The 22,804-nt window shown below is 42.9% G+C and overlaps 1 protein-coding gene and 1 long non-coding RNA gene across 7 annotated transcripts in view; one reads left to right on the top strand and one right to left on the bottom strand.

The window, feature by feature from the left end:
- LOC129067855 (uncharacterized) overlaps positions 1-22,804 on the top strand; it is a 37,641-nt gene that overhangs the window by 13,292 nt on the left and 1,545 nt on the right. Inside the window, exons 4-7 of one of the 3 annotated variants that reach the window (XR_008528784.1) lie at positions 14,113-14,187; positions 15,019-15,117; positions 15,272-15,354; positions 15,628-15,826. This is a non-coding gene — a long non-coding RNA (uncharacterized LOC129067855). Of the gene's footprint in view, positions 1-14,112; positions 14,188-15,018; positions 15,118-15,271; positions 15,355-15,627; positions 15,827-22,804 lie in introns of those variants that run through there. The other 2 variants (XR_008528785.1, XR_008528786.1) reach the window with 2 other exon arrangements.
- The window catches only part of RMND1 (required for meiotic nuclear division 1 homolog), a 34,636-nt gene that overhangs the window by 2,350 nt on the left and 9,482 nt on the right, over positions 1-22,804 (bottom strand). For 2 of the 4 annotated variants that reach the window (XM_054570118.1, XM_054570119.1), the window contains exons 3-10: positions 20,033-20,141; positions 18,235-18,310; positions 14,997-15,036; positions 13,250-13,350; positions 11,113-11,219; positions 10,121-10,185; positions 9,284-9,360; positions 7,104-7,224 (exon numbers count right to left, since the gene is read on the bottom strand). In XM_054570118.1, coding sequence (XP_054426093.1) covers positions 7,104-7,224; positions 9,284-9,360; positions 10,121-10,185; positions 11,113-11,219; positions 13,250-13,350; positions 14,997-15,036; positions 18,235-18,310; positions 20,033-20,141 — 696 coding nt within the window. Of the gene's footprint in view, positions 1-7,103; positions 7,225-8,297; positions 8,391-9,283; positions 9,361-10,120; positions 10,186-11,112; positions 11,220-13,249; positions 13,351-14,996; positions 15,037-18,234; positions 18,311-20,032; positions 20,142-22,804 lie in introns of those variants that run through there. The other 2 variants (XM_054570120.1, XM_054570121.1) reach the window with 2 other exon arrangements.

Consider the following 22,804-nt stretch of genomic DNA (forward strand, 5'->3'; position numbering starts at 1 on the left):
GAGATCTTACTTCAGTGTCCACATGCCACCTAAGTTAATCTACTGTACATGTGTATGTATGGCACATTTTGGGAAAGACTGGAACTACTTTCTGATTAAGTCAAATGTGAATGCTTAATCCGATTTCTGTTCTGAATTTCTAACTGCCTATACAACATCTTTTGGGTTTCCTGCCAGCATCTGAAAATTTTGCATTTCTCAAACTAAAATGGATATCCTGTTCAGACTACCCCTCTTGGGTTTTCTGTCTCAAGCGGGGTCACACTGTCTTCTCACTCAGGACAGAAACCTTTAATTCCCACTCCCTACAGGTATCCTGGGCTCTGAGAAGCGTCAATCTGTCCTCTGTGTATGTCTTAATAATACTACCCGGTAGACCTTCACCAACTACCTACTCATTACCTTCTAAGAACGGTCTGCTTTTTCTGGGGGTGGAGGGGTAAAAAGGGGTTTCCATTTTTTTCGCAGTGGCATCAGAGTTCTTAGCAGGCTGGATCATGTCACTGCCCTGCTCAAATCTTTAGGCCCCTACCACTGCCTTTTCCATGGCACAGGGCAATTTGACCATTTAGCCCCATCACACGTACTCATGGTGGCATCCCTTTCAGTCTCTGAAGCTCAGTCCCTGTGAAACCTCTCCGGCCTCCTGCCCTTCCACTGTCCTCCCCCGCTTTTAGGAAGTTACTCTCTCACTATTTCCAAGCATATGATGCTGCCGATCATGGTATCAGCGCCACCTGACTTCTCCCCTGAAAAGCTGGACAGTAGACGGGGTGGTTAAGAGACACAGGCTCAGACGCATATCCCAATCCTTGGAAGCTGCCAGAGTGAACTGTAAGCTTGACTATTCCCTCTCCCCCCACCCCTCCGCCATCTAAAGGGAATGATGCTGAAAAGTAAAGAAGGCAGCCAAGCTGGCACAGACACGGAGGGAGCAGCAGTCCCAGCGGCCTGTTTGGGTCTGCGTAATACACACCCCAATCCCACACCCCACCCCAGTTCTGGCATGTGAGCCAGTACATGGTGAAAAGCATGAAAGACATCCAAACTGTTTTTCTGTTATGTTCACGCAAGAGGAATCGCCACAAACATGCTGCCTACTTCATGTACCCAGAGTCACGCATGTTATGTGCACACAGATGAGGGAGCAGGAGGAACAGGGACACGCAGAGATGGTAAGTGGGAAGTAGATTCTAAATAGACAGGTGCCAGGAAGAAAAGTTGCAACACGGAGGGGAGAGTGTTTCCAGCCGAGGAGACAGCAGAGAGGCAGGCAGGGTTCGGGAGTGGGCCGCTCGGAAGGTTAGTACCAAACTGTGAGAGGTACCGTAGACTAAGCCGTAGGCAGAATGACGTCCCCCCAAAGACGATGACATCCTAATCCCTGGGACCCGGGAATGTGACAGGGCAAAGGAGGATCACCATTGTATAGGAATTAAGGTTGCTAATCAGCTGGTCTTAAGAGAGAATCCTAGATCACCCAGGTGGGCCCAGTGCATTCACAAAGGTCCTTAGAAGTGGAAAGGGCAGGCGGAGGAGTTCAGGAGTTCTGAGTAACAACGTGAGGCGGGCCCAACTCCCCTTTGCTAGATGCGGGGGAAGAGCTATGAGCCCAAGACGCGGGTGGCTTCTAGGAGCTGAAAAGGCAAGGGAACAGACACTACCCAGAGCCTCCAGAAAGGAATCACCAACATGCGAACACCAGGATTTTTGCTCAGTGGCTCCTATGTCAGGCTCTGACCTACAAAATGGTAACAATGTGGCATTATGCCAGTCTGTGATCTGTTACAGCAGCAACAGAAAACTAGTAAACGATGCTATAACGTGGGAACTTTATTTTTCAGGTAGCGGGGAGTCCTTTGTTCTGTCTTAGAGTATTTAATATTCACCATACTGTGTGGGGAGGGAGGACTGAATGGTAAGACAAACACATCTTTGCCTTCTGGCTAAAATATTCAGTCTAGAGGCTGGGAGGCAGTGGAGAAGGTGGTAGAACAGTCCGGGAATAGTAGTAGGGTGCATGTTAACAGTCGGGGCAGGGGGCTTGAAGGGAGAGGTAAGTATGACATCCCTCCCTGCTTCCCGAGCCCAGGATTTTCCAGGGGTGTCCAACCTGCGGGCTGCATGCAGCCCCAGGGTGGCTGTGAATGTGGCCCAGCACAAAATCGTACATTTACTGAAAACAGATTTTTTTTTGTGATTACATGTCCCAATGTATTTAATGATGGCCCAAGACAATAATTCTTCCAGTGTGGTGCACAGATGCCAAGTTTGGACACCCCTAATTGTGGACCTTCAATAAGTATTTGTAAGTGAATGAATGACACTTAGGAGAAAAGGAAAGACTGTTGGACTGACTAGATGTGGAGGGTGAAGCAGGAAGAGGAAACCATGAGTTTCAAGCTTCTGGTAGACTGACGAGGTGGGTGAGGCTCGGTGGTCGGTCCTGCCATTAGCCAAAGTTGAGACTAGAGAAGGTTCAATGTTTTCTGGGAGCAGAGAGTGAGTTCCTCTTTGGAATCTTAATCACTGATTAATGCTGCCAGTATTTATTGAGCACATACTCTACGTGAGGCCATTGCCAAAAAATGGGAATAGAGCAGGGAAGGAAATACTCGGGGTCTCTCCTCTCATGCAGCCTACATTCTAGTGGCGAGTGACACATGGACTTAATTCTAAAAAGGATGCCAAGAGACAGGACCACGTGGAAGCAGGCAAGTGGCGGCACCCGGGAAGTAAAGGAGAGCATGAGGTTAGAGATACTGTTTGAAAATTATCAGGAAAAGGTGGGAGCAGAGTCTTGCAAACGAGTAAGACTGGTCATGGTAGGGGCAGTGTGAGGCCAGAAGAATCAACGACAGGGTCTTGGAGCAGCCTGAGAAAAATGTGGAGAGGGACCCAAGGCTGACTGCTTCCTGTCCTTAGTCCACTTACGTCACAGCTCCATTCTTTCCTAGTGACCTCTTAATTACCAAATGGAATGACTTTTCCTCCATCCTAAATAACGGGGACTGCTTTTCAGCGTATCTCATGCCTGGTCACCCTGTTATTCCCAAGATGCTTTCCTTTAGGAAGAAACAAGAAATAAAAAATCGAACAAGGAACAACCTTCTCTGGCACTACCACCATCCTTTCATAGTTCTATAAGGCTTCTTGCAAGACTCAAAAACTTGCTGAGGGTCAGGACCAGCTCTTATTTTTTTTTGTGTTATCTATAGTGCCAGAACTCTCTTGAACACAGTAAGGTGGGGTAAATTCTTTTAATTCCTGATTAATCTTCACATAATCCAACTAGTCTTGATTCCCTTTGGGATGTTAAGAAAATACTCTGAGAAATGTAGTTTGGGAACTGGTAGGTGTGTTTCGTAACTTGTGGCAGATACCACCAAGGCGGCGTCTCAGAGAGAGGCTGCAGAATGAAATGAGAGCATTTCCTGGCAGTGACTGCAATGAGCCGAGCAGATGACAGCAGTAAAGAGAACAGGGCACCTCTGACGCCGGGAACACACATTCAATGCAACGTGAGGGGGCGTTCCATGCAATTTGTCAGCAGTCAAGGGAATTTTCATGAGCAAAGGTTTTCGTTGTTGTATATACTAAGTTTTCAGAAACAGAAGTCCAAGTGTTCCATAAAGTGAAATGTACTGCAGACCCATGTCTCCATCACGCTCAGCAGGCCTTTACCTACTAGAGGTCCCGACCCACACACCTTACCCTATGGGCCCACAAGCCGACCCAGCCCGGTCTTTGCTGTGCCCCTCATACTTTGGGGGTAAGGACCACGTTCACTGCTATGTGTTAGGGAAGGAGAGGGGGAATCCCACGAGTGTAGCTCCAACTTCACAAGTCCCCTCTGCCCCCAATACACTGCTACTTCTATTTTCAGCTACCCGGTACCAGTTCCTAACACAGAATCCAATATGGTATAAATGTATTTAATTTATAAAGATTACTTAAATGAATTTTGAATTTTAGCTCCTAAAGAAAAATTAAAGTGGATTTTCAGGGAATGCTGGTATTAAGGAATGAGGCTTTTCTTTTATATTTTCTTCCTGAGTTTTTGTAATTTTAACTCCTACATTAGGTTTCAGATTCACTTCAAAATGGTGTGAAGGACAGAATTTTTTTTTATGTAATGGCTATGATTCCAGCACCATTTGTTAAAAAGTTCCCCTTGTTATTGAATTAATTTATATTTGTCAAAAACAATTGCCCATATGTATACAAATATATTTCTGGACTCTCTATTCTGTTCCATTAATCTAGAGACTTCTTATACCAATATTCATCTGTCTTGACTGCTGTAGTTTGATTTACTGCAAATCTTAAAATCAGGTAATAAAATTCCTCCAACTTTGTCTTTTTCTCTAAATTGCTTTGGCTAGTCTAGGCCCCTTGCATTTCCATTTTAAAATCAGCTTGTTTGTTCTAAAATTAAAAACAAAAACCCTGCTGAGATTTTGATTGGGATTGAATTGAATCTGAAATTGAAATTGTACAATTTCTGGGAGAACTAACATCTTAATAACTCTGAGTCTTCTATTCTACAAACATGGTATGTATCTTTATTTTCTTTCTCAGCCATGTTTTCTATTTTTTGGGGCGTACAAGTCTTATTTATATTAAAAAGTATTCCTAAGTAATTCAAGTTTTTGGTATTATTATTGTAAATGGTATTTTAAAAATTCACTTCCAATTGTTTGTTGGTATATGAAGAAAAACTAATTTTTTTGTATATTTACCTAGCATCTTGCCACTTTGATAAATTCACTTATTAGTGTCAGTGGCTTCTTTGTAGATTCTTTAGGATATTCTCCATACAAGCTCATATTGTCTGTGAATAAATTCAGTTTTAGTTCTTTTCACAGGCAATTTTCAATCTCGGGGCTGCAGACGGAGCCCCCCACTGGGATGGTGTCAGGTCCAGCTGGTCCTGCACAGAGCCTTCTCCAGAGGCCTTGGGGCCAGAGGCTGGGCCAGCATGTGGCTCCTCCAGCTGCTAATGTGTAACCAGAGACAGCGGTCACTCCTTCACAGAGGGACTCAATCTCAAACCGGTCTGGGCCCTGAAGGCAGTGCACTCAGCAGCGGGTGTGGGGGTGGGGGGTGGGGGGTGGGGGGTGGACACAGCCCTCCTGTTCCCACGGACGTCCTTATGCTCGCCCTTTATCTTAGCTGTGACAGAGCTGACCTTTAGGTTGTCACAGTATTCTTACTCAAGAGGTGTCCTCAGTTGTAGACTTGCTGTCAACAATTCCATCTTGAACAGCAAGGACAGACAGATAAAAAAGGCTACCTGCCGGGTCAAAGATCAGAGTATCTCTTTTGAAATTAACTGTGTCCAGGCCCAGTGGCAGTGGCGGTGGACTCACTGACAATGAGACCAGCACTGGCGGCAGGGCCTTTGGTGGCCTGAAGCTAGAAGTCATTCAAGTGATGGTGGGGGTGAGGGTGATGTGTGTCACAGTGATTACAAAGTACCCATATTTCGCCATGTATAACATGCACTTTTTGACCAAATTTTGAGGGAAAAATAAGGAGGCACATTATACTGGGTATAATGATTACATACTACGGGTATAATAATCCCATGTATAATGCGCATAAAAACGTGGGCACACATTATACATGGCAAAATACGGCAGGCTCTCCCTCCCAGGGGCACACCCATGCCTCTCTTCCCCCATGGGCGTGCATCTCCTTAACTCTAAGCGACCCCACAAGACCAACCAGGGGAGCAAGGGCCAGCGGCAGCTCGTCCTGGAAAACCCTACTGAACCCGTCTCCAAGGCCCCTTTTCTGTGACTCTCCTGTGAGCCAAAGCAGCCCGGCCTAGTCTCGCTCCTGTTGCTCCTTCTATTCTAAGCCCTTCCTTGTTTCACTGTCCCCGCTTTAATAAACATACTCTCAAAATCAAAACAAAAAGCAAGGCAAAACAAAATAGGCTTTTAAAACTTTCTCGACTTTTTTTCAAAGCCTGGAGCCTGCGGTAGGCAGACTTCCAACACGCCACCCGGAGATCTCGGCCTTCTGGTGTTCGCACTCTTGTTCAGTATCGCCCTGAACTGGGGGCCAGGCTAGTGACTTGTTTCTAACAGAGCACAGCAAAAGAGCTGGCATGCCGCTGCTGTGATTAGCTTACAAAAGACTGTGACTCCACCTTTCCAGTGCGTTCTCTCTCTCTCTCAACTCCCGACCCTGGCCCACGAAGCAAGCTGCCAGGCGGTGAGACGCTCTGCGAGGAAGCCTATGGGGCAAGGGGCTGAGGAAGGCACCCGGCTCGAGACGGCGGTCAGGGGCAGGCGTGGCAGTCAGGGGCAGCACAGGGAGGCCTCCATGGTGACCGTTCTGTATCTCGATAGCAAGGCTACACAGATCTACCTGGGATAAAATGATGTCAAACTCTGCCCACATGCGGTACCAATGTCCACTTTGTCTTCTCTCCGTGTTCCCCGTGCAGTTTGTTTACATCCTCACGGCCTCCCCCACCACTCTGTTGTTCCCATGACCCAGATGTCTCTTCCCCAGTTTGCTCCCACACTGCTACATGCCCGAGTGACCGTTCTAACTGGATGTCCTCTTGCTACTCTGCTCTCACCTCATCTTAACTTCCGCTCCTCGCCGCCTCCTGTCCCTGCCTCTCTCTTCTGCCATCTTTCTGCCCTGTCACCCACAGGCACATACCAGTCACCCTCCCTCTTCCTGCTCCCTGGACTTCCACGACCAAGTAGAAGCCTCTAGATCTGCGAGAGGCTTCTTTCTTAAATCCAGCTCTGCCCTCGCCGGCACCACCGCAGTCGCAGGCCCCACGGACGCCTGCTGGAAACTCGAGAACCACCTCCCCACAGGCCACCAGGCCTCCAGGCGCTCACCCGCCTTACCCGCTCTGGACCGCAAATATCAGAATGTCCTTTTACTCAGAAAAGTTGAAAATTCTATACAGAATAAGAAGGAAAAGGCGAAGTCCAGAGGTCTGAGCAGAAGTCATGAAAATTCTCCAGAAACAGTTAAATACAATTTCTTAATTTAAAATTTGGCTTCACATAGTTATACAAATTATAGGCAACAACGTGTCTGTTTCTATAAAAGTGAAAAGTACATACCTTAACTCTACGAGTAATGCTTAGGAACTGACAGGTTTTATCATAAAGTTGTTCTAGGTTTTCTCTGTCCCAGTAGAAATCAGGCGTGATCAAGAAGTCTGAACTCAAGTTTATACGGTGTCTTAAAAAAAGGAAAATTATGAATTTTATTTTCTGTCCTGAATCATGGTCTCTATATTTTTTTATTTTCATGGTGCTTTAAGACAATTGCTGACCTCTAATACTTTTGAGAAAGTATAAATAAATAAAAAATTTAAAAGAATCTTAAAATTTGCAACCCAATTAAGTCAATCTTTAATATTAGTATTATTTATGAAGTAGTTTAAAAACAAAATGAGAGGTTTTTTCCTATTTCTAAACTTTTTCATTAAAAAATTTTACAATATACACATTTTTGTGTGTGTGAGAGTAGGTAATCACATGGCTCAAAAAGAATAAGGTAAAAACTGACCAATCTTACCCCTATTCTTATCCCCATCTTCCCCTTCTCCCACCCTCCACAGGTAACCAATGTTAGTTTACCTGTACCCTTCCAGGGTTTGCACACATTGAGTGTGCGTGCACACACACTCCCTCTTTCTTAATTTCTATCTCTTTTTACAGAACAGGTCAAAGCTTACTTTTAAATGAAATTTGAGTTGTAAAAGTAACCTAAATAGCTGTTCACTATAGAAAAAGAAAAACCCTAGAGGAGAATTCAGAAAACACTGGTAGGGCCCCTTACCCTAACATACAACTCAGATCGTTCAGGCCCTGCAAACATGGCCCTGTGTTCTTTCAGATCTTTTTCTGTGCATACATGTATGTGTGTGTGCCCATGTATGTGTAGTATATACAAATAACAAGACAAACAGCATTTATTTTTGTGGGCCTACACAAAGAATCCTACCATATATAATTTGTGATTTATTTTCACCAAAGATAACTCGCCATGCTTTTACTCACAGATTGACCGCATTCCTTTTAGTAACACATAAGCACTTTTATTGTAAAGAGAAGAAAGCTTAGGATAAGAATGGCAGGACTCTATAGAAACTACCCACAAACCTAAGCATATTTAGTCCTAGCTTCTGAGTTTTGCTTACTGGCTATGTCAAACTCTGTTTGCATGACCAAGAGAAGAGGAGAGACTCTACCCCACTTCTTAGAGAACTCAAGGCTTTGGGTCAGCAGTGGGTGCTCCTGACGAGTGGGGTTATTTTTGTTGGTGCCCTGAGTTAGGCTTCCTGAGCTATGAGAAACGCGTAGATGATGAAACGCAGGACCTCTGCTCTCCAGGCCAAGCATCTAAGGGGAACGTGGAAAACAACTCTTAGGTCAGCCGCTTACAATGAACTCTAGTAGTTCATCCCCATTCACTGGAGGGGACAAACCACCAAACAAAATTCAAGAATTCCCTTCCACAGATCCTGGGAAAGTTACGAGACTAAGAAACTGAAACCTTCTCACACACTTACTCAAAATGATGTATTACAATGTTTCATGTTTCATCAATTTTAAGTCACAGTTCTTCCCATTTCATCAATTTTAAGTCACAGTTCTTCCCATTTAAACATCTCTGAAAGTGGGCGGCATCTTTATAATTGATGGTATCTTACAGGTGGCGGTTGTGACTTAATTGTCAACGCCTTCAACAATGTATGCCCAAGAAGGAACGTGATAGAGTCTACCACCAAATAAAACTAAAAGAGCTATTTCAGCAAGCGCAACTCATAGATTCTGTGATCAAAAGGCTCTGTATAGCAGTTTTAAGGGGCAACATTACTCCTCTCTTGTGGTATCTTACGGCTTCTCAGGCAATGAATGTGGTATATAACTTCTGTAGCAATTAGTTCTATTTAGCATTTTGATGCAGTGGTATATTTTTACTAAGGATTCCCATTATTCAAATGCTAGAACGTATCTTCCTACCTTCAAAGAACATTGACTATGCTCTCTCATGCAGGTTTAGTGTAGTTTAAGTCTGATCTCTTTTGAACATGTAGAATTTCCCCTGGAGGGCCTAACACAGCCCAACTGCTTCTCATGGGTAGGAGCTCTCCACACTTACAAAGAATGACCTGAAAACAGCTGCAAGTCCCCAAAAGGTGCAAATGTTGGCTCTTTACTATAGGACTACAAGAATGTTTTCTTGAGATCGTTAAAGATAGGAAATATTTTATTTACTGGGAACATTTTACCTTAGGGCAAAGAGCTCACCCATTTTCTGCATAACTTCTTCGTGAGATAGTTTCACTTTCCTCCCAGCTTTTAAAGCCTATTTGGGAGGGAAAAAGAAAACATATATACGTACACATATATCTGCACTAAGTAACAGGACCATAAAACAAATGCTGACGCAGCATAATTTTAATCCAACATAAATGGTATCTCTTGGATGACTGCTTCCCAGTCATCTCACTCTGAGGAAACAAATACACAGATACAGAATCTCATCAGGTAGAAATTCTGTATTTCCTTTTCTCATTCCTCTTCTCCCAAGCATTTTCTATGATGTACATTCCTTAACTCTCATTGAAAATTCTAAGCCTCTTATCCCAAGTATAATTAGGTTATTCCTTCACCATAAAAATAAAATTAATTATAGTAAACATGACTTTTAATGTATTTTCAAATTTTGATATAACTTTGTGTATTTTTTATGCCACTATTTTTCTCATAATTTAGCAAAACACTTTTTTTAAAAAAAATCAAGAAAAGTGGTCACAATCTCCTTCCTTACAGAGGAAACAATTTGTTTTTTTTCTTTCCTTGAATTCAGTTGCATTAAAAATACTGCATCACTAGAAGAAAGTAATCTGAAGTTTATGCTTGAAAAGTAAAAATAAAATAAATATTAACTTTCTTATTCATCAATTTATATGTAACTGGGGGTTCTTTTTTTCTTAAATAAAGTATAGCTTTCCTAGGGTTATTATTTCTTCATATTTCTAAACATATTGTCTTAGTGGGAAATTTGCATTTTTCCCACACAGAAATCAATCTTTGAAAACAAGCATAAAACTGGTATAAATTACCTCTGGAATTGACTGAATGGATTCCACAAACTTATCCAGTGATGCTTCCCAAATAGCCAGTTTCACTGGGGAAAAATTTCACATTGGATCATTTTTTTATTGTCACATTCACAGTCATACAAAATGCAGAATTGCACAGTACCTCCCCCCCCTTTAACAATACTTTAAGACTCATGTGTGCTAAAAATTTGAAACTGAGATTTAAGAAGAGTTAATTACCATAAAGGACAGCCCTGAAGTGGAAAAAGACAGAAGAAACGAAGTAGATTTCCAGGCCTGGCTGGAGCTCCATTAGGTGGAATTCCTGGTTTTCTAATATTGCAGCTTGGAAAGCAGAGGGCGTGAGGCCCACCCGGGGACGCAGGGTGGCTCTGTGGACGCGGCAGCGTCGGCTTCCCACCGTCCCTCCCTCTCACCGGGGCTTAGAGCATAGCTCGGAGGTGACTGAGCCCCCGCGGTAAGGCTGGGCCCCAGCAGCAGCAGCCTAGCGCAGATGGATGGCAGCATAAACCTTAGGCATCTTCTACAGATTTATTCAGGTGCACGGATCTTTCAAAAAACCCTCCAAGCCATGGTGACTCTCTCCCATTCCTGTGAAAAACTGGAGTCACTTTCCTACACCCAGGTCTCTGCCAGTCACACAGGGCGGGGTGGTCTCTGCCTGCATGAGAGACCACCGAGCAGCAATCACCACGTAGAGAGGAGGAGGGAAAAATAAAAGTAGTAATACCAACGGCATAAAAAAAAAATACTTCTGGAGAGCCTGAGCTTTATCAATACAATTAATCGGAAATGAGTAGTTTCAGCACAGATACCTGTTTTTATACTCTGTATCATTTTTCTCTTGCAGGGGAAAGAAAAAGTAAAAGGAATGCTAAAGCGTTGCTGAATATTCTCTGAAAACATGTCAGAATCTTTACTAAATACTTGAACTTCCCCTTGAGGAAATGAAAACTATGAAATCCTTTATTTGTTAAGTAGTGTTGACTTACCTGAAAGGCAAAGAGCATTTGAGAAAGCAAATTTCTCCAGAATGGTGTCATCTAAATCTAGCTCTGAGTTCAGCCTGATCTCCCCGTGGTGAAGTTTCGACTGCCCCCTGTGCAGAGGGAAACAAAAAGAATCTTCTAAACCTTAACAAGCACTTTAATTTTTTTCTTTTTGAAGAAGTTGCCTTACAGTCTTTCTACAGGTCACTTTTGTAAAGAGTATCAAGAGTCTTATAAGTGTTCTTATACCCTTTGATCCAAATAATTCCACTTCTTGAAACTTATTCTAGGGAAACAAAAGATGCAAAGAAAGATTGTGTATAAAACCTTTATGGTTCAGTGTTTAACAGTAAAAAATTAAGAAAGAAACTAAATGTTCAATAGGAGAAGAGGTCATTTATAGTACCCCACACATTGAAAATTATAAAGCATATTTTGGAAGCATATTGCCTTTCAGGTAAGTCCATATAATGGAAAAGGAAAATAATCACAATACATTGTTAACTGAAGAAAAGGTTGCCTATAAAAGTACATACACAGTGTAATCGAAACATCACACTGATGTGGCGCAGGTGGGGAGGAAGGCGAGCAGCTGTGAAGAACTAAGGCGGACGTGCAGAGAACCCTGGAAGGGACTCGGGAGATGGGGAAGGGAGGGAATCTTGGGATGCAAACATCAGAGAAATGTAGGCTGAGTCTTCTTGAAAGATGTCAGATGAGAAGAGAGGGACCTGGGGGGCGGACAGGAAGAATCTGCTCTGACAACCTCAGGCGCAGGGCAACAAACGAATGAACGAAAGATAAAAGGGAGCAGCGCTGGCAAGCAGCTTCGTGAAGGAGCCCAGGCCCCACCACGGAACTGGGCGAGGCGGCAGCTGCCTGGGTCACGGGCAGGACTCACGTAACCACCCCGCTGGGGGCCAGGCGAGATGGTCTATTTGAATGACACCAAACCACTGACTTGGGGGCTCGAAGGGTGAAGGACTTTCCTCCTCCTTAGACCAAAAGGTGGCATGTATGTGGGAGGCGTGTGTGTACATGTGTGGGGGGTCCCTACAAGGTAAAAGAATTCACGGGAGATATAGCCACAAGGCTTAGTAATTAACAAATTTCTATTAGCTCCTCATTTCATAGTTTCTCTTAGGTTTATACGCGCACTTTCTACTCTGACTGCGGCCACTCCTGGCCCAGGGGCACACTGACTGGTCAGGTGCCCTTGGGTGACACAGACTGTGCTACCTGCAGTGACAGGGTTTCTGTCAGGATTCAATGAAACGGTGCCTGGAAAGCACCCAGGGCAGTGTGCCTGGCGCAGGGCAAGCAGCGGAGCTTTACTGGCTCCTAGTCCTTAGCTCTTATCCTATCCGGTCTCTTCCTGATGTCTCTGAAGCTCTGCTTTCATCTCTTCCTTTCTTAATACAAAGACCAGCACCGCCCCCCCCCCCCCCCCGCGCCCCACTAGACAAGTAACTCCATGGGGAAAAATACCTTCAACCTGGTTAGTGCTGCCTTCTCTTTCCATCCTAACATCTCCATTTTGTACCCCTCGCCGAGACAGGCAACAGCTAATATGTGGCCTACTCATATACCTTACCTGGGAACAGTATGTCAGGACCCCATTTCTACAATGTTAGTCTTAGATCACCCTCTCACTGCATTTCCCGTTTCCCCAAAAATGTATCAATGGGGAAAATGGATTTACTTACGAGAAAACTACTAGAATAATTTGAGGGGTTCATTCTCATGAAGGCATACTATTTCTCTGATTTGGGCTGCGTAGGAAACTTTTCATTTTGGGGTTATACTATCTACTTGTTTTAATTTATAGGTAACCTGAGAAAGTAAAAAAGGTGATGTCTAGCCACTAATATTTATGATACAGGGGTGGGCAAAGTAGGTTTACAGGTGTGAGTATGCTAAACGCAGAGTTCATTCTTGTATTATTAATTATTGTATTATTTTCCATATGAACAACTGTAAACCGAACTTTGCCCACCCTTGTAGTTTTAGGCTTCATATTTGTAACAAAAACTTTTTCCCCTTAAAATTAGTCTTCAAATTCATAAATCATTGATCTCCTCTACCGCTTTCACCTTGTTATGCCAAGTGCCATCTGTAAATTTGATAAGAAGCTGCTTACTCTGTTTTTGTGTAGTTAAGCTCTTCGTTTTCCCAGTGCACCAATGCAATTTCATAGGGCTGAATTTCATGTTTTTCTAGAATTTGCAACACGTGCTTCATCTACAAGAAAAGGGAGATTAACTGGAAACTATACAGTGTCAATGCTTATAACATTTTCTTTACATTTGATGACATATCTTCTGTTGTTTAGTTTTTAAGGGACAGGCAAATTCATTGTGATATTAAATTCATCAGGAACACACATTCATTTGTCTTTGCATTTGGAAATCACAGATGAGCATAAAGAAGAAATTAAAATTATTATCCCATAGCCCACAGAAAACCATCAGCACAATCAGGGTTTGTAACAACAACACAGAGGTGGTTGCAGAAAGGGACAGTCTTCCTCTGCTCTCCTAAACTCCTAGTCTGCACACCATTAAATCTGGCACATGGCCTCCCAGACTTCTTTTTCCGCGTGTACGTGTATGTGCATTTACTTTGCCTTACAGAGGCAAGCGGGTCACAGTGCGCATGCGCACATTTTCAAGGCCCGTCTCCTTGAGCAGAGGCCGCAATGCATTTAGCCGTCCTAGCTGCCCATCTGCGGGGGCTGAGTCCTGCTCTCCACTCCGACAAGGTCGCAGTGCACATCCTTAAGTGTGCGCCTTCACGGGCTCGTGGGAATATTTCTTTAGCAACTGCTAGATCAAAAGGCATGCACATGTACAATTTTGATAAAAATTTTGCTAAAACTCTCCCCGTTTTTCTAATTTTAGGATCCAAACATTTAATGAGTGCATTCTATAAAAACACTGTGTATTTTATATCACTTCAAATGGCCAATTTGTATTATCTTTTTCTTGTATTTCTTTGCTTCAGGAAACCCCTCCAGCTACCTTTCCATGTGTGTGCGCGCGCATGCATTTCCCCTTGGTAAAACTGGAATTGTATAAGGTACATATTTTTTTTAACCAGCTCTGCTACTATATTGGAATATTTTGTAACCTACACTTTTAATTTAACTGTATTGTAAACACAGTCTCCATCATTTCCTAGGCACATTTTTCCACATGGCTTTTAAGAGCTGTTGTATATTCTACATTTACTACAGTTGTGGTTAAATTAGTTAAATTCGTAGTATTCAATAAATGTCCTACTATTTTGTATTCTGGTTATTTCTCAAGTTTGCTTTTGTAAATAATGTGTGGATGGACTTTTCTACACACCATGCATCATGCATAACTGCAACTATTTCTTTTGGGTAACTTTCTAGATGTAAAACTTCTGAGTTAAATCTAGCAAAGCTTTAATGTATATTATCAAACTACCTCTAAAAAAGGTTATATTAAAATATGTTTTCAGGATTCTGAAGAAATTATTTCTCGTGAGGTGATAACGTTCTAGAAAACTGATCTAATAATCAGATTCAGAGCAGCCAAGCTTCCCATGAACTCTGTGTATCTTATTAATTTTGTAGGTTATCATGTACAGAGTATGTTCCTTCTGTCTGCAGTGTAGCTAGGATTGTTCTGATTCTCCAAAAATGAGTGTATGCCAAGAGAATAGAGAAGTCAGGAAATTTATAAGCCAAAATATAATTTTGGAAGACAAAACTGCTAGGATAAATATCACATAATGCAGAGAGAATAAACTGTGGATTATCTGTTAATTTATGTTCCAATGGCCCAGATTGTTGAGGGCTAATTAACAATTTATTTTCAGAAAACTGTATTTTTATACTTTAACAATTTATTTATACTTACAGTTTTGTCCTTCACATTCCAGAACACAGCAGCTCCTTCCCTGAATTAAAAGAATAAGAGAATCAATGAAGTTAAAGACAGAATGCATTCTTTAGGGCCACACATAAAGCCACGCTTAGAGGTAACTTCTCGAATGTATCCAGAATGCAATGAAGAAATATATGATTTATTACTAATTTGATTTTATGGTTCTTAGATGGATTTGCCAAAACAAGAACTACTCTTTCAACTCTTGATAAAACCTAACTCCTCAAAACTTCTCTCTTGGTTTTCAGAATAACTATTTTTGTAACACTGTATGAGGGAGGACCGCCACCCCCGGACCCTCACGAAAACTGGAGTACAGGCTTCCTGCTGGGTGAGTGTTCTAGGAACCCATCTGTCTCAGTGCACCAGCTGCCGTTGTTGTGAGAGGCTGCGTTCAGCTTCAGTGAATTCATTTCGAAGAGTCTTTCAATGTGTTTGCCCATTTCATGATGGGTGATTTACAAGTGCACCTGCCCACACTGCACTGAGTGCCCAGCAGTTTTTGGTTTGTTTGTTTTTTTTTACCAAAAACCGGCATTGACCCCCGTGGCTCACCCTCCCTATTTCCCATTCTCGCCCCACGCAACTTTTTTTGTCCTTTCAGATGAAAAAAGTCCTCAAAAGGAAATGTTTTGCCAATGTGGATGAGGCGAAACAAAAATGACAAGTTAAAAAACCGGTCTGAGCAGTGGAAAGATGTTTCAATAGATGTGTTGCACCAGACGGAGAGTACCTTGAAGGTGACTAAAGTTTAAAAAAGTGAGAAGAAATATACCATTTTTTCTACAAATAAATCCCGGGTTTTTTTGGGTCCCCCTTCGCGTAACTTGATGTATCTAGACTCGTCTGAGCTTGCCTATAGATCTGGCCACGAGGAAAGAATGAAGGTCAAGCTTTAATAGTCTGAGACAAAGCCTCAGTGGCCACAGGCCCCCGGGGACCAAGGCCCCCATCCCTGCTGGGCCTGCGGCCCAACTACTGCACAAGGAAGCCCGGGGGGCCCTCTGCATCCCATTCTGGCTGTGATAGAATTTAAGGCCTAAAGCTATAGACCAACTGGTTTTGGTTTCTTAAGTCTGACATACTGAGCTGTTTAGGTAGTAAATAAAAAAGGAAATTATGGCTCTGGGTTATTGCCCTGGAGGAAGGAAAGGTGGAAATGAAAGGAGGTAAACATATGCTTGTCGTATTATCGATCTTCAGACATTTCTTAAGCAAGGCACTTAGAATATGTACCGGTCTGCGCGTAGCATCCGGGAAACAGAGGAATACGACCTAGTTTCTAACCTCAAGGATCCCCCAATCTAGCAGTGACTGAGACCTAGACCAGCAATTCCAGTAGCACGTGATCAGCAGTCTAACAGAATTACGCAGCTCACGTGCTCGATGTACCTCTCAATGGACACAGTTCCCAAAGGACAGCAGAGGAGCCAAAGGAGAGAACGAGAGGAGGCAGCTCAGCACAGGGCGCCCTGCGGGCTCCGGCAGAAGGCAGGCGGGGCAGGGCAATGTCTCGGAATAAACAGCCAGCAGTGTGAATGGCTGTGGGTGTGGGCAAGCAGTGGGCACGCTGGGGAGAGGTGGGGAGGGGCCAACCCCTCAAGGAGCTTTGTGCTTTGACAAGGAGCTGGGTCAAATTCCATAGAATTTTAAGCAGGAGAGTACAGTGGTCAGAATGACCTGTTGAAAAATCATCCTGCCTCCAGCAGACAGACAGACTGGTGGTGGGATGAGCAGACAGACAGAGGACCAGGTAGTGAGTTGTGGCAACAGGCCAGCAGACAGTTGCAGGATGTGGGTCTGAGAGGGTAGTTAGCCACAGGCAGAGAACTGATTCAGGGCCACTGTGGGGCAGGCGGGGCGGGAAGCCCTGGGAACGGTGCCAACCCCGCCTCCCTCCAGCTGGGCTCTGCGCCAGGGAGCACGGAAACCACGTGTGGCCCCTGAGGACTTGAAATGTGCCTGCTTCAAATGGAGAGATGCTGTAGTGTAGAACACACGCCAGGGTTCAGAGACTTGGCATGGAAAGAAAAATGCAGAATTTCATTCACACGAAACTAATACAAAATAATATTGAATGCAAACTGTAATTGAAAAAAAATTAAAATTATCCTGTCCTGTCATAATCTTAGGGGAAAAAATGTAAAATTTCATTAATTATTGACTGATTACATGTTGAAATGATATTTTACGTACGTTGAGTTAAATAAAATACACCATTAAATTTAATTTCAAGCACTATATGATACTATTAGTGTTGCTCAAAATTAAATTCATCTTTTTTAATTTAAAAAAATGTGGCTATTAGAAAACATATCATTACAGACAAGGCTTGCATCTGTGGCTCGTACGTTCCCAATGGCTGGCACTGACCTAGAGGATGTCAGAGTTCCAATTCCTCATTTGAGGCAAAGGGGTCACATTCTACCTGGACTAAATGCTGAATTCTTGATTATCTCCAAAGTAACATCAAAAGGAAGGCAAGTTGTCAACAGGAACAATGACAGGGCTTCTAGTGATCATCAACGACAAGGAAAGAGACCACGAAAACTTGATCAAAAGTTTGGATTCTTATGGATGTTCCATTTGGTTCTGGTCTGCCACTGATCAGTCCCCCAACTGTGGGTAAATTACTTAATTCCTTGGGCCCCCAGTGTCCTTAGTTGCAATATGGGAATAACAGGCCTTTCTGAAGTGTTTTAAGGATAATATGAAATTATTCTAAAGACCCTTCTCCTCAGCAACCCTAGCGTATTTGATATTAAAACAACCTTTAAATAAAGGAGCAAGTGTATGTGAGTCCGGGTCGCAGGTGGAAGTCTCCGGACAGGTAGAGCGGGCGAAAGTGTGAGCTGAAGAGCTCCAGCCGGGGAAGAAAGGGAAGGCGGAAAAGACAGCAGGGCAGGCACCCTGGGTCTAATGAGGAAGGGGCAGGGAGGGCGAATGGGAAACAGGGGGCTTTACCTACACGTGGTGAAAGCAAATCTGGACTTACAAATCGAGACAAGCCAGGGGAGGATTCTTCACTGGTTTTAAAAACTGTTTTGCAAGAGAATTAACCAGAAGATTCCTAATCCAACAAACCCTCTAGATACAGTAAGAATGAAAGGCTAACTTTAAATCACACACTTTGAACCCAGTTACCACGGAGAGCGAAGGGGCACCTGCACCCTCAGGGGCCACCTCCCGGTGGGGTTTTTTCTTGTCGTACCTGAAGAAGAACATCGTTCCAGGATCACCTTCTTTTGCAGAATTTTCCACACCCATCACTAAAATATTTGCTGCATCTGTGATTGAAAAAAACTGACTGAAAAGCTATGTCACAAGGTGGCACAAGGTTTAAGAGACACCTATAAACTTTTCGTCAGGAACTCAAGACCGTTTCTCCACACACCCTGAGGCACTCCATCCACACTCGCTCGCCGCCTTTCTGCCGGAGTTCCCGAAAGCATTTACTGCATAGACACGGAAATGGCTTATGAAATCACCTTCACAAAACATTCAACAAACTGTGATGCTATTACTGCGCTATTTGAAACTGCTCCTTCATACCCGTTTTGACTTAGTAATTACCGGTACAGTTAATAATGATTAAAGTCTTAGTTCCAATACAACTAAGGCTCAAGAGGTAAACTTCTTTCTACAAAATTAATTTAAAATAAAATATAAAGAACCACTAATATAGCCTCATCCTTTAAATACTATTTTATTTATAATTCTCAAACTACTAGTCTTGCTGAATTTTAACTTAATTGTGCAAACTGTGGGTAACAGAAAATATAGAGAAACAAAGCTACTACTGATCACTTCAAAGTTAATTATGAGAACTACTACCGCGGTCATCTGTAACATTTAAATATTAAACATATATTAATATACAAATACTCAATAAGAAACTACCTATATAATAGTATAGTAGTATTTGTTATAAGTATATAAGTAGTCTATAATATAAATTATAAATGTCATTATGTCAATTAATAAACATACTAATATTAATATGTAAAAAAGTAGATATAATTTCTTAACGTAAGATTAGGATCCTCAACATTTCAGAATTCCTGGTAGAGGCTGGGCAACGGGGATCGAGACCAAACCCTCAGCTACCTTTCCTTGGGGAACTCGAACGCCGCTGAGCCCCGCAGAGCGCGAGGCCCGCCAAGCAGGAGAGAGAGAGCAACAGGAGCAGAAACGGCAGGCTCCGCGGAGAGCGGCCCGCGGAGCCCCGAGCTGTGCCCTGCGCAGGCCGTCCTGCCCCGCTGCCAGGGACAGTTTTCCATCTCAGGGGCCCTGGACACAGCTCCGCTTTACTAAGTCAATTAGGTCTGCTTTTGCCATCAAATCGAACAGTCTGTTTAGATCATCAAGACTGAAAAGACATAATGACTTCGACTCTTCTTGGGGTTAATGACTTTTAAGAATTTCCTCTGTAGCGGGAGGGTTTTCAACCTACTGTTTTTGCTACTTTGAGGTAGTTCATCAATTTTTATGAAAGGGTTCCAAGTTACTTATTTTTTAATATAATGTAGGCTATTTTCTCAAGAATCCTTCCTGATACTATTCTAATATCCTCAGTTAAGTTCACTTTAGTATTGTGTTTATCTTTTAACTAATTTTCTTAAAGTATTGGATTGTAGTGGTAAATTTTTCTTAAAAGGCTCTCCCCAACATTTTGACCAACTTTTTGGTGCTTCAGTAATACTAAAACAACTTTTTAATGCGACAGAAATGAAGCGTCATGGCCTTTGATCATCCCAAGAATGAGTATAGAGCAAAGAGTGTTGCTATACAGCTTAATAGATCTTACTGATTTTAATCTGAGAACTAAGTTCTCTATAAATAAATTTTATCTTTGTAGGCCATTTGTACGAAGAGGTTGAACACCATTTTTATGAAGCAATCCCTTAAACAGAAAATGAAATTTAAGCAAATGCATATTTTAGGCAGTGTCATAGGAAAATTATTTTCTAATGCATTTTAACATACTTGGCCCCAGGTTCAAGATGTACCTCTAGGCAAGCTTGTGACTTCAACATATCCGTGAGCGCTCAGGTCTTGAGACAGGGGGCCAAGGTGGTATTCATCCGCGGTTGCAAACGCTGTGCACTGCATCAGGTCCTGTTTCAGCGAGATTGGCATGGACGGGTTAGCAAGTGGCTGCAGTGGCTGCGAAGGCTGCTGTCACTTCACAGGCCTCCGTTTTGCAAAGCTGGCAATTTTTTCAAACATCTTAAAGGCTCATGCAAGGGGTATATCAAGGACGAGAAGAAAGTAGCAACAGGAAGATAGGCTGTAGCTGAATCTATGAAAGAACTTGCTCCTGCCAGCCAAAAAGGCCCAACAGGCTTTCCTGAAAGGGGAGCCGCTGCCCGACGGCTAGCGTTGCAAGCACAGACCGAGCAAAAGCTACGGAGGATGAAGGCATCACATCATATGGGCGCCCGGATGAAATGCTGTTCAAAAGTCTCTCCACCTCTGAGGGCCCACGACTATTTTTCACAGCAACATTATTTAAGGTCACCTAACAGCTGGTCACTAGCCTTGCATTGTACAAGCAGACATTACTGTAAATCTGCAGAGGAATGACCAAACTTTTACCCCAGTCGATTTGATTAAACAAAAAGTTCTGTCAGTCTGAGAACGCCTCCAGATTTGGCGAGTGCTTTGGTTCCCGCTGAGTCTCCTGTGTGCGCAGAGACATCCATGGTTCCTGCCCATACAGCCCCCGCATGGACGGGAATACGTCACAGTGCAGCGTTTTTGTCAAGTGCAAGTTACAACCCATTAGTGGGTCCTGGTATCAGTTTAGTGGCTCAAACAAGCTTTAAAAAAATACGAGTACATTATTCATAGTGAGTATACATTTTATGAAGTTTTCTGTCACTCAGCTATGTCTTTTATATATATATATGTGTGTGTGTGTATATATATAGTCACTATGTACATGTTTCTCACTTTGGAATGTTGTCTATAAGATTCAAAAGCTATTGCCACAGCTGCTAAGAGTTCATGCACAGACTGATTAAAAAAAAATCAGAATAACAATAATGCCTACTTTTTAGGGTTGTGTAGTTTAAACAACCTGATAAATGACAACTGCTTAGAACCAGTTGGCACAAATATTCAACATTTCTTAGATTACAGTTATTAAACCTTCAAAATTTATGGGAGATTAAAGTTTGTCAAGTAACTGACATCTGAATATTCACATTAATAATTTTGTTTTTAATATCTGCTGATAGAACATTAGTGATTCTATTCTTTTGATCTATATGGTGCTTTGGTCCATCATTGGTCAAAAGAGGTTTGTGAGTCACTAAATCAAAATTTATTCCTGGGATTTACTCATCTTAGCTCCTAAATCCTTTCCCGGTCTGTTCCATTCCTAGAGCGAAATTCACAAGTAGTACATTAATTCCTTCTTTCCTCCCACTTTTGCAACTCTTGGCCCTTTCTCAAGAAATAGCCTAACCCTGCTTTGCCTTTTCTTCAATCTGCTACACAGCCCTAACGTGTGGTTCAAAAAGTAGCAGAGGAATTACCAGAGGACCTGAGGATACTCACAAGTTGAAAAATCTAAACGTGATCAAATACCTACTCATAGGAAAAACAACTGTAATACAATTAAAAATATTAACAGCCACACAGGGGAAGTGGCTGTTCAATGTGAGGATGAGTGCATGTAGCACCCTCCTTTTCCCGTTAAGCTGATTTCTATGAAGGTAGGAAAGTGATCACATGGATCCAGGCAGCCAAAGTACGGTTCCTGGGGCATACTGGTCCATTAGTCATGTGCTTCAGGTTTGGAACTGCTAGTGCTATTTGCTCTTTTAAGGATCCATAAAGTTAAAAAGAGCTGACAGGAAGTGGGACTGAGCTGCTGACAGAAAGGAATCCTGATGAGAGACATTGGACCAGGTGAGGAAGGCCGCAGTTGGCTGGCCCTGCTCTTGAAGACTAGACAAATTTCCTGAAGCTTGCCAAGCAAAAGCACAGTACGTCAGGCAGCATGTCAGAATGACTTCAGCGACTGACTAGGCTGCCACGCTTGGTTTGGGCTGTAGTGGGATGAGCAGGAGACACCAAGACGACGACGGGGCGTCACGAGAAGGTGGAGAGCTACCAGGGGAGGAGCTCTTCCTACCTGCCAGAAATGGCAGAGCCCGGCTGTCTCCAGAATCAGAACTGTAAGCTTGCCACCTGGAGAACTACCCAACTCAAGTGGCGACTCACATAGTGCTTTTAAGATCTGAATTAACTATCAATAATAAATAGCAATTTCACACCAAATCCACCAGCTTTTGATCAAGTGGATGACAGACTAGGATTGAGGACGAGGCTGGGGTTCTCCAGACAACACGGTCCCTCCCGTTCCCCACTGTCTCACCTGCTTCACCCCGCCACCCTTGACATTGACCAGGCCCAGCTGTGCTGAAAATCTATGCTATTTTGCGCTCTCAAAAAATGAGGCAAGGCAAAGCATTTAACCATCACTTCCACGAGAAAATTTATTCGGAGCTCCAAATAGTCAGATTATAAATAAATTTCAAAACACAATCTGTTTTTCACCTAGCCATTCCAAGGATCTGCTTTGCAGATTTTCTGAAGATTCTCACATTTCCTTCTCTTACCATGTCCTATTTAGTTTGGCTGAAAGTTCCAGCCAACGTCACATGGCATATATGGCTTATCACATTACTTTCTGTATCCTCCTTAGACTTGAATCTGAATCTCTGTTTAAGTTATGGCTGCTTCCATTAATAAATGATTCGTAAAGCTTT

This window comes from Pteronotus mesoamericanus, unplaced genomic scaffold (genome assembly GCF_021234165.1).
Source record: "Pteronotus mesoamericanus isolate MK-2021 breed Mesoamerican mustached bat unplaced genomic scaffold, CSHL_Meso_final contig_20, whole genome shotgun sequence".
Taxonomy (NCBI): Eukaryota; Metazoa; Chordata; class Mammalia; order Chiroptera; family Mormoopidae; genus Pteronotus; species Pteronotus mesoamericanus.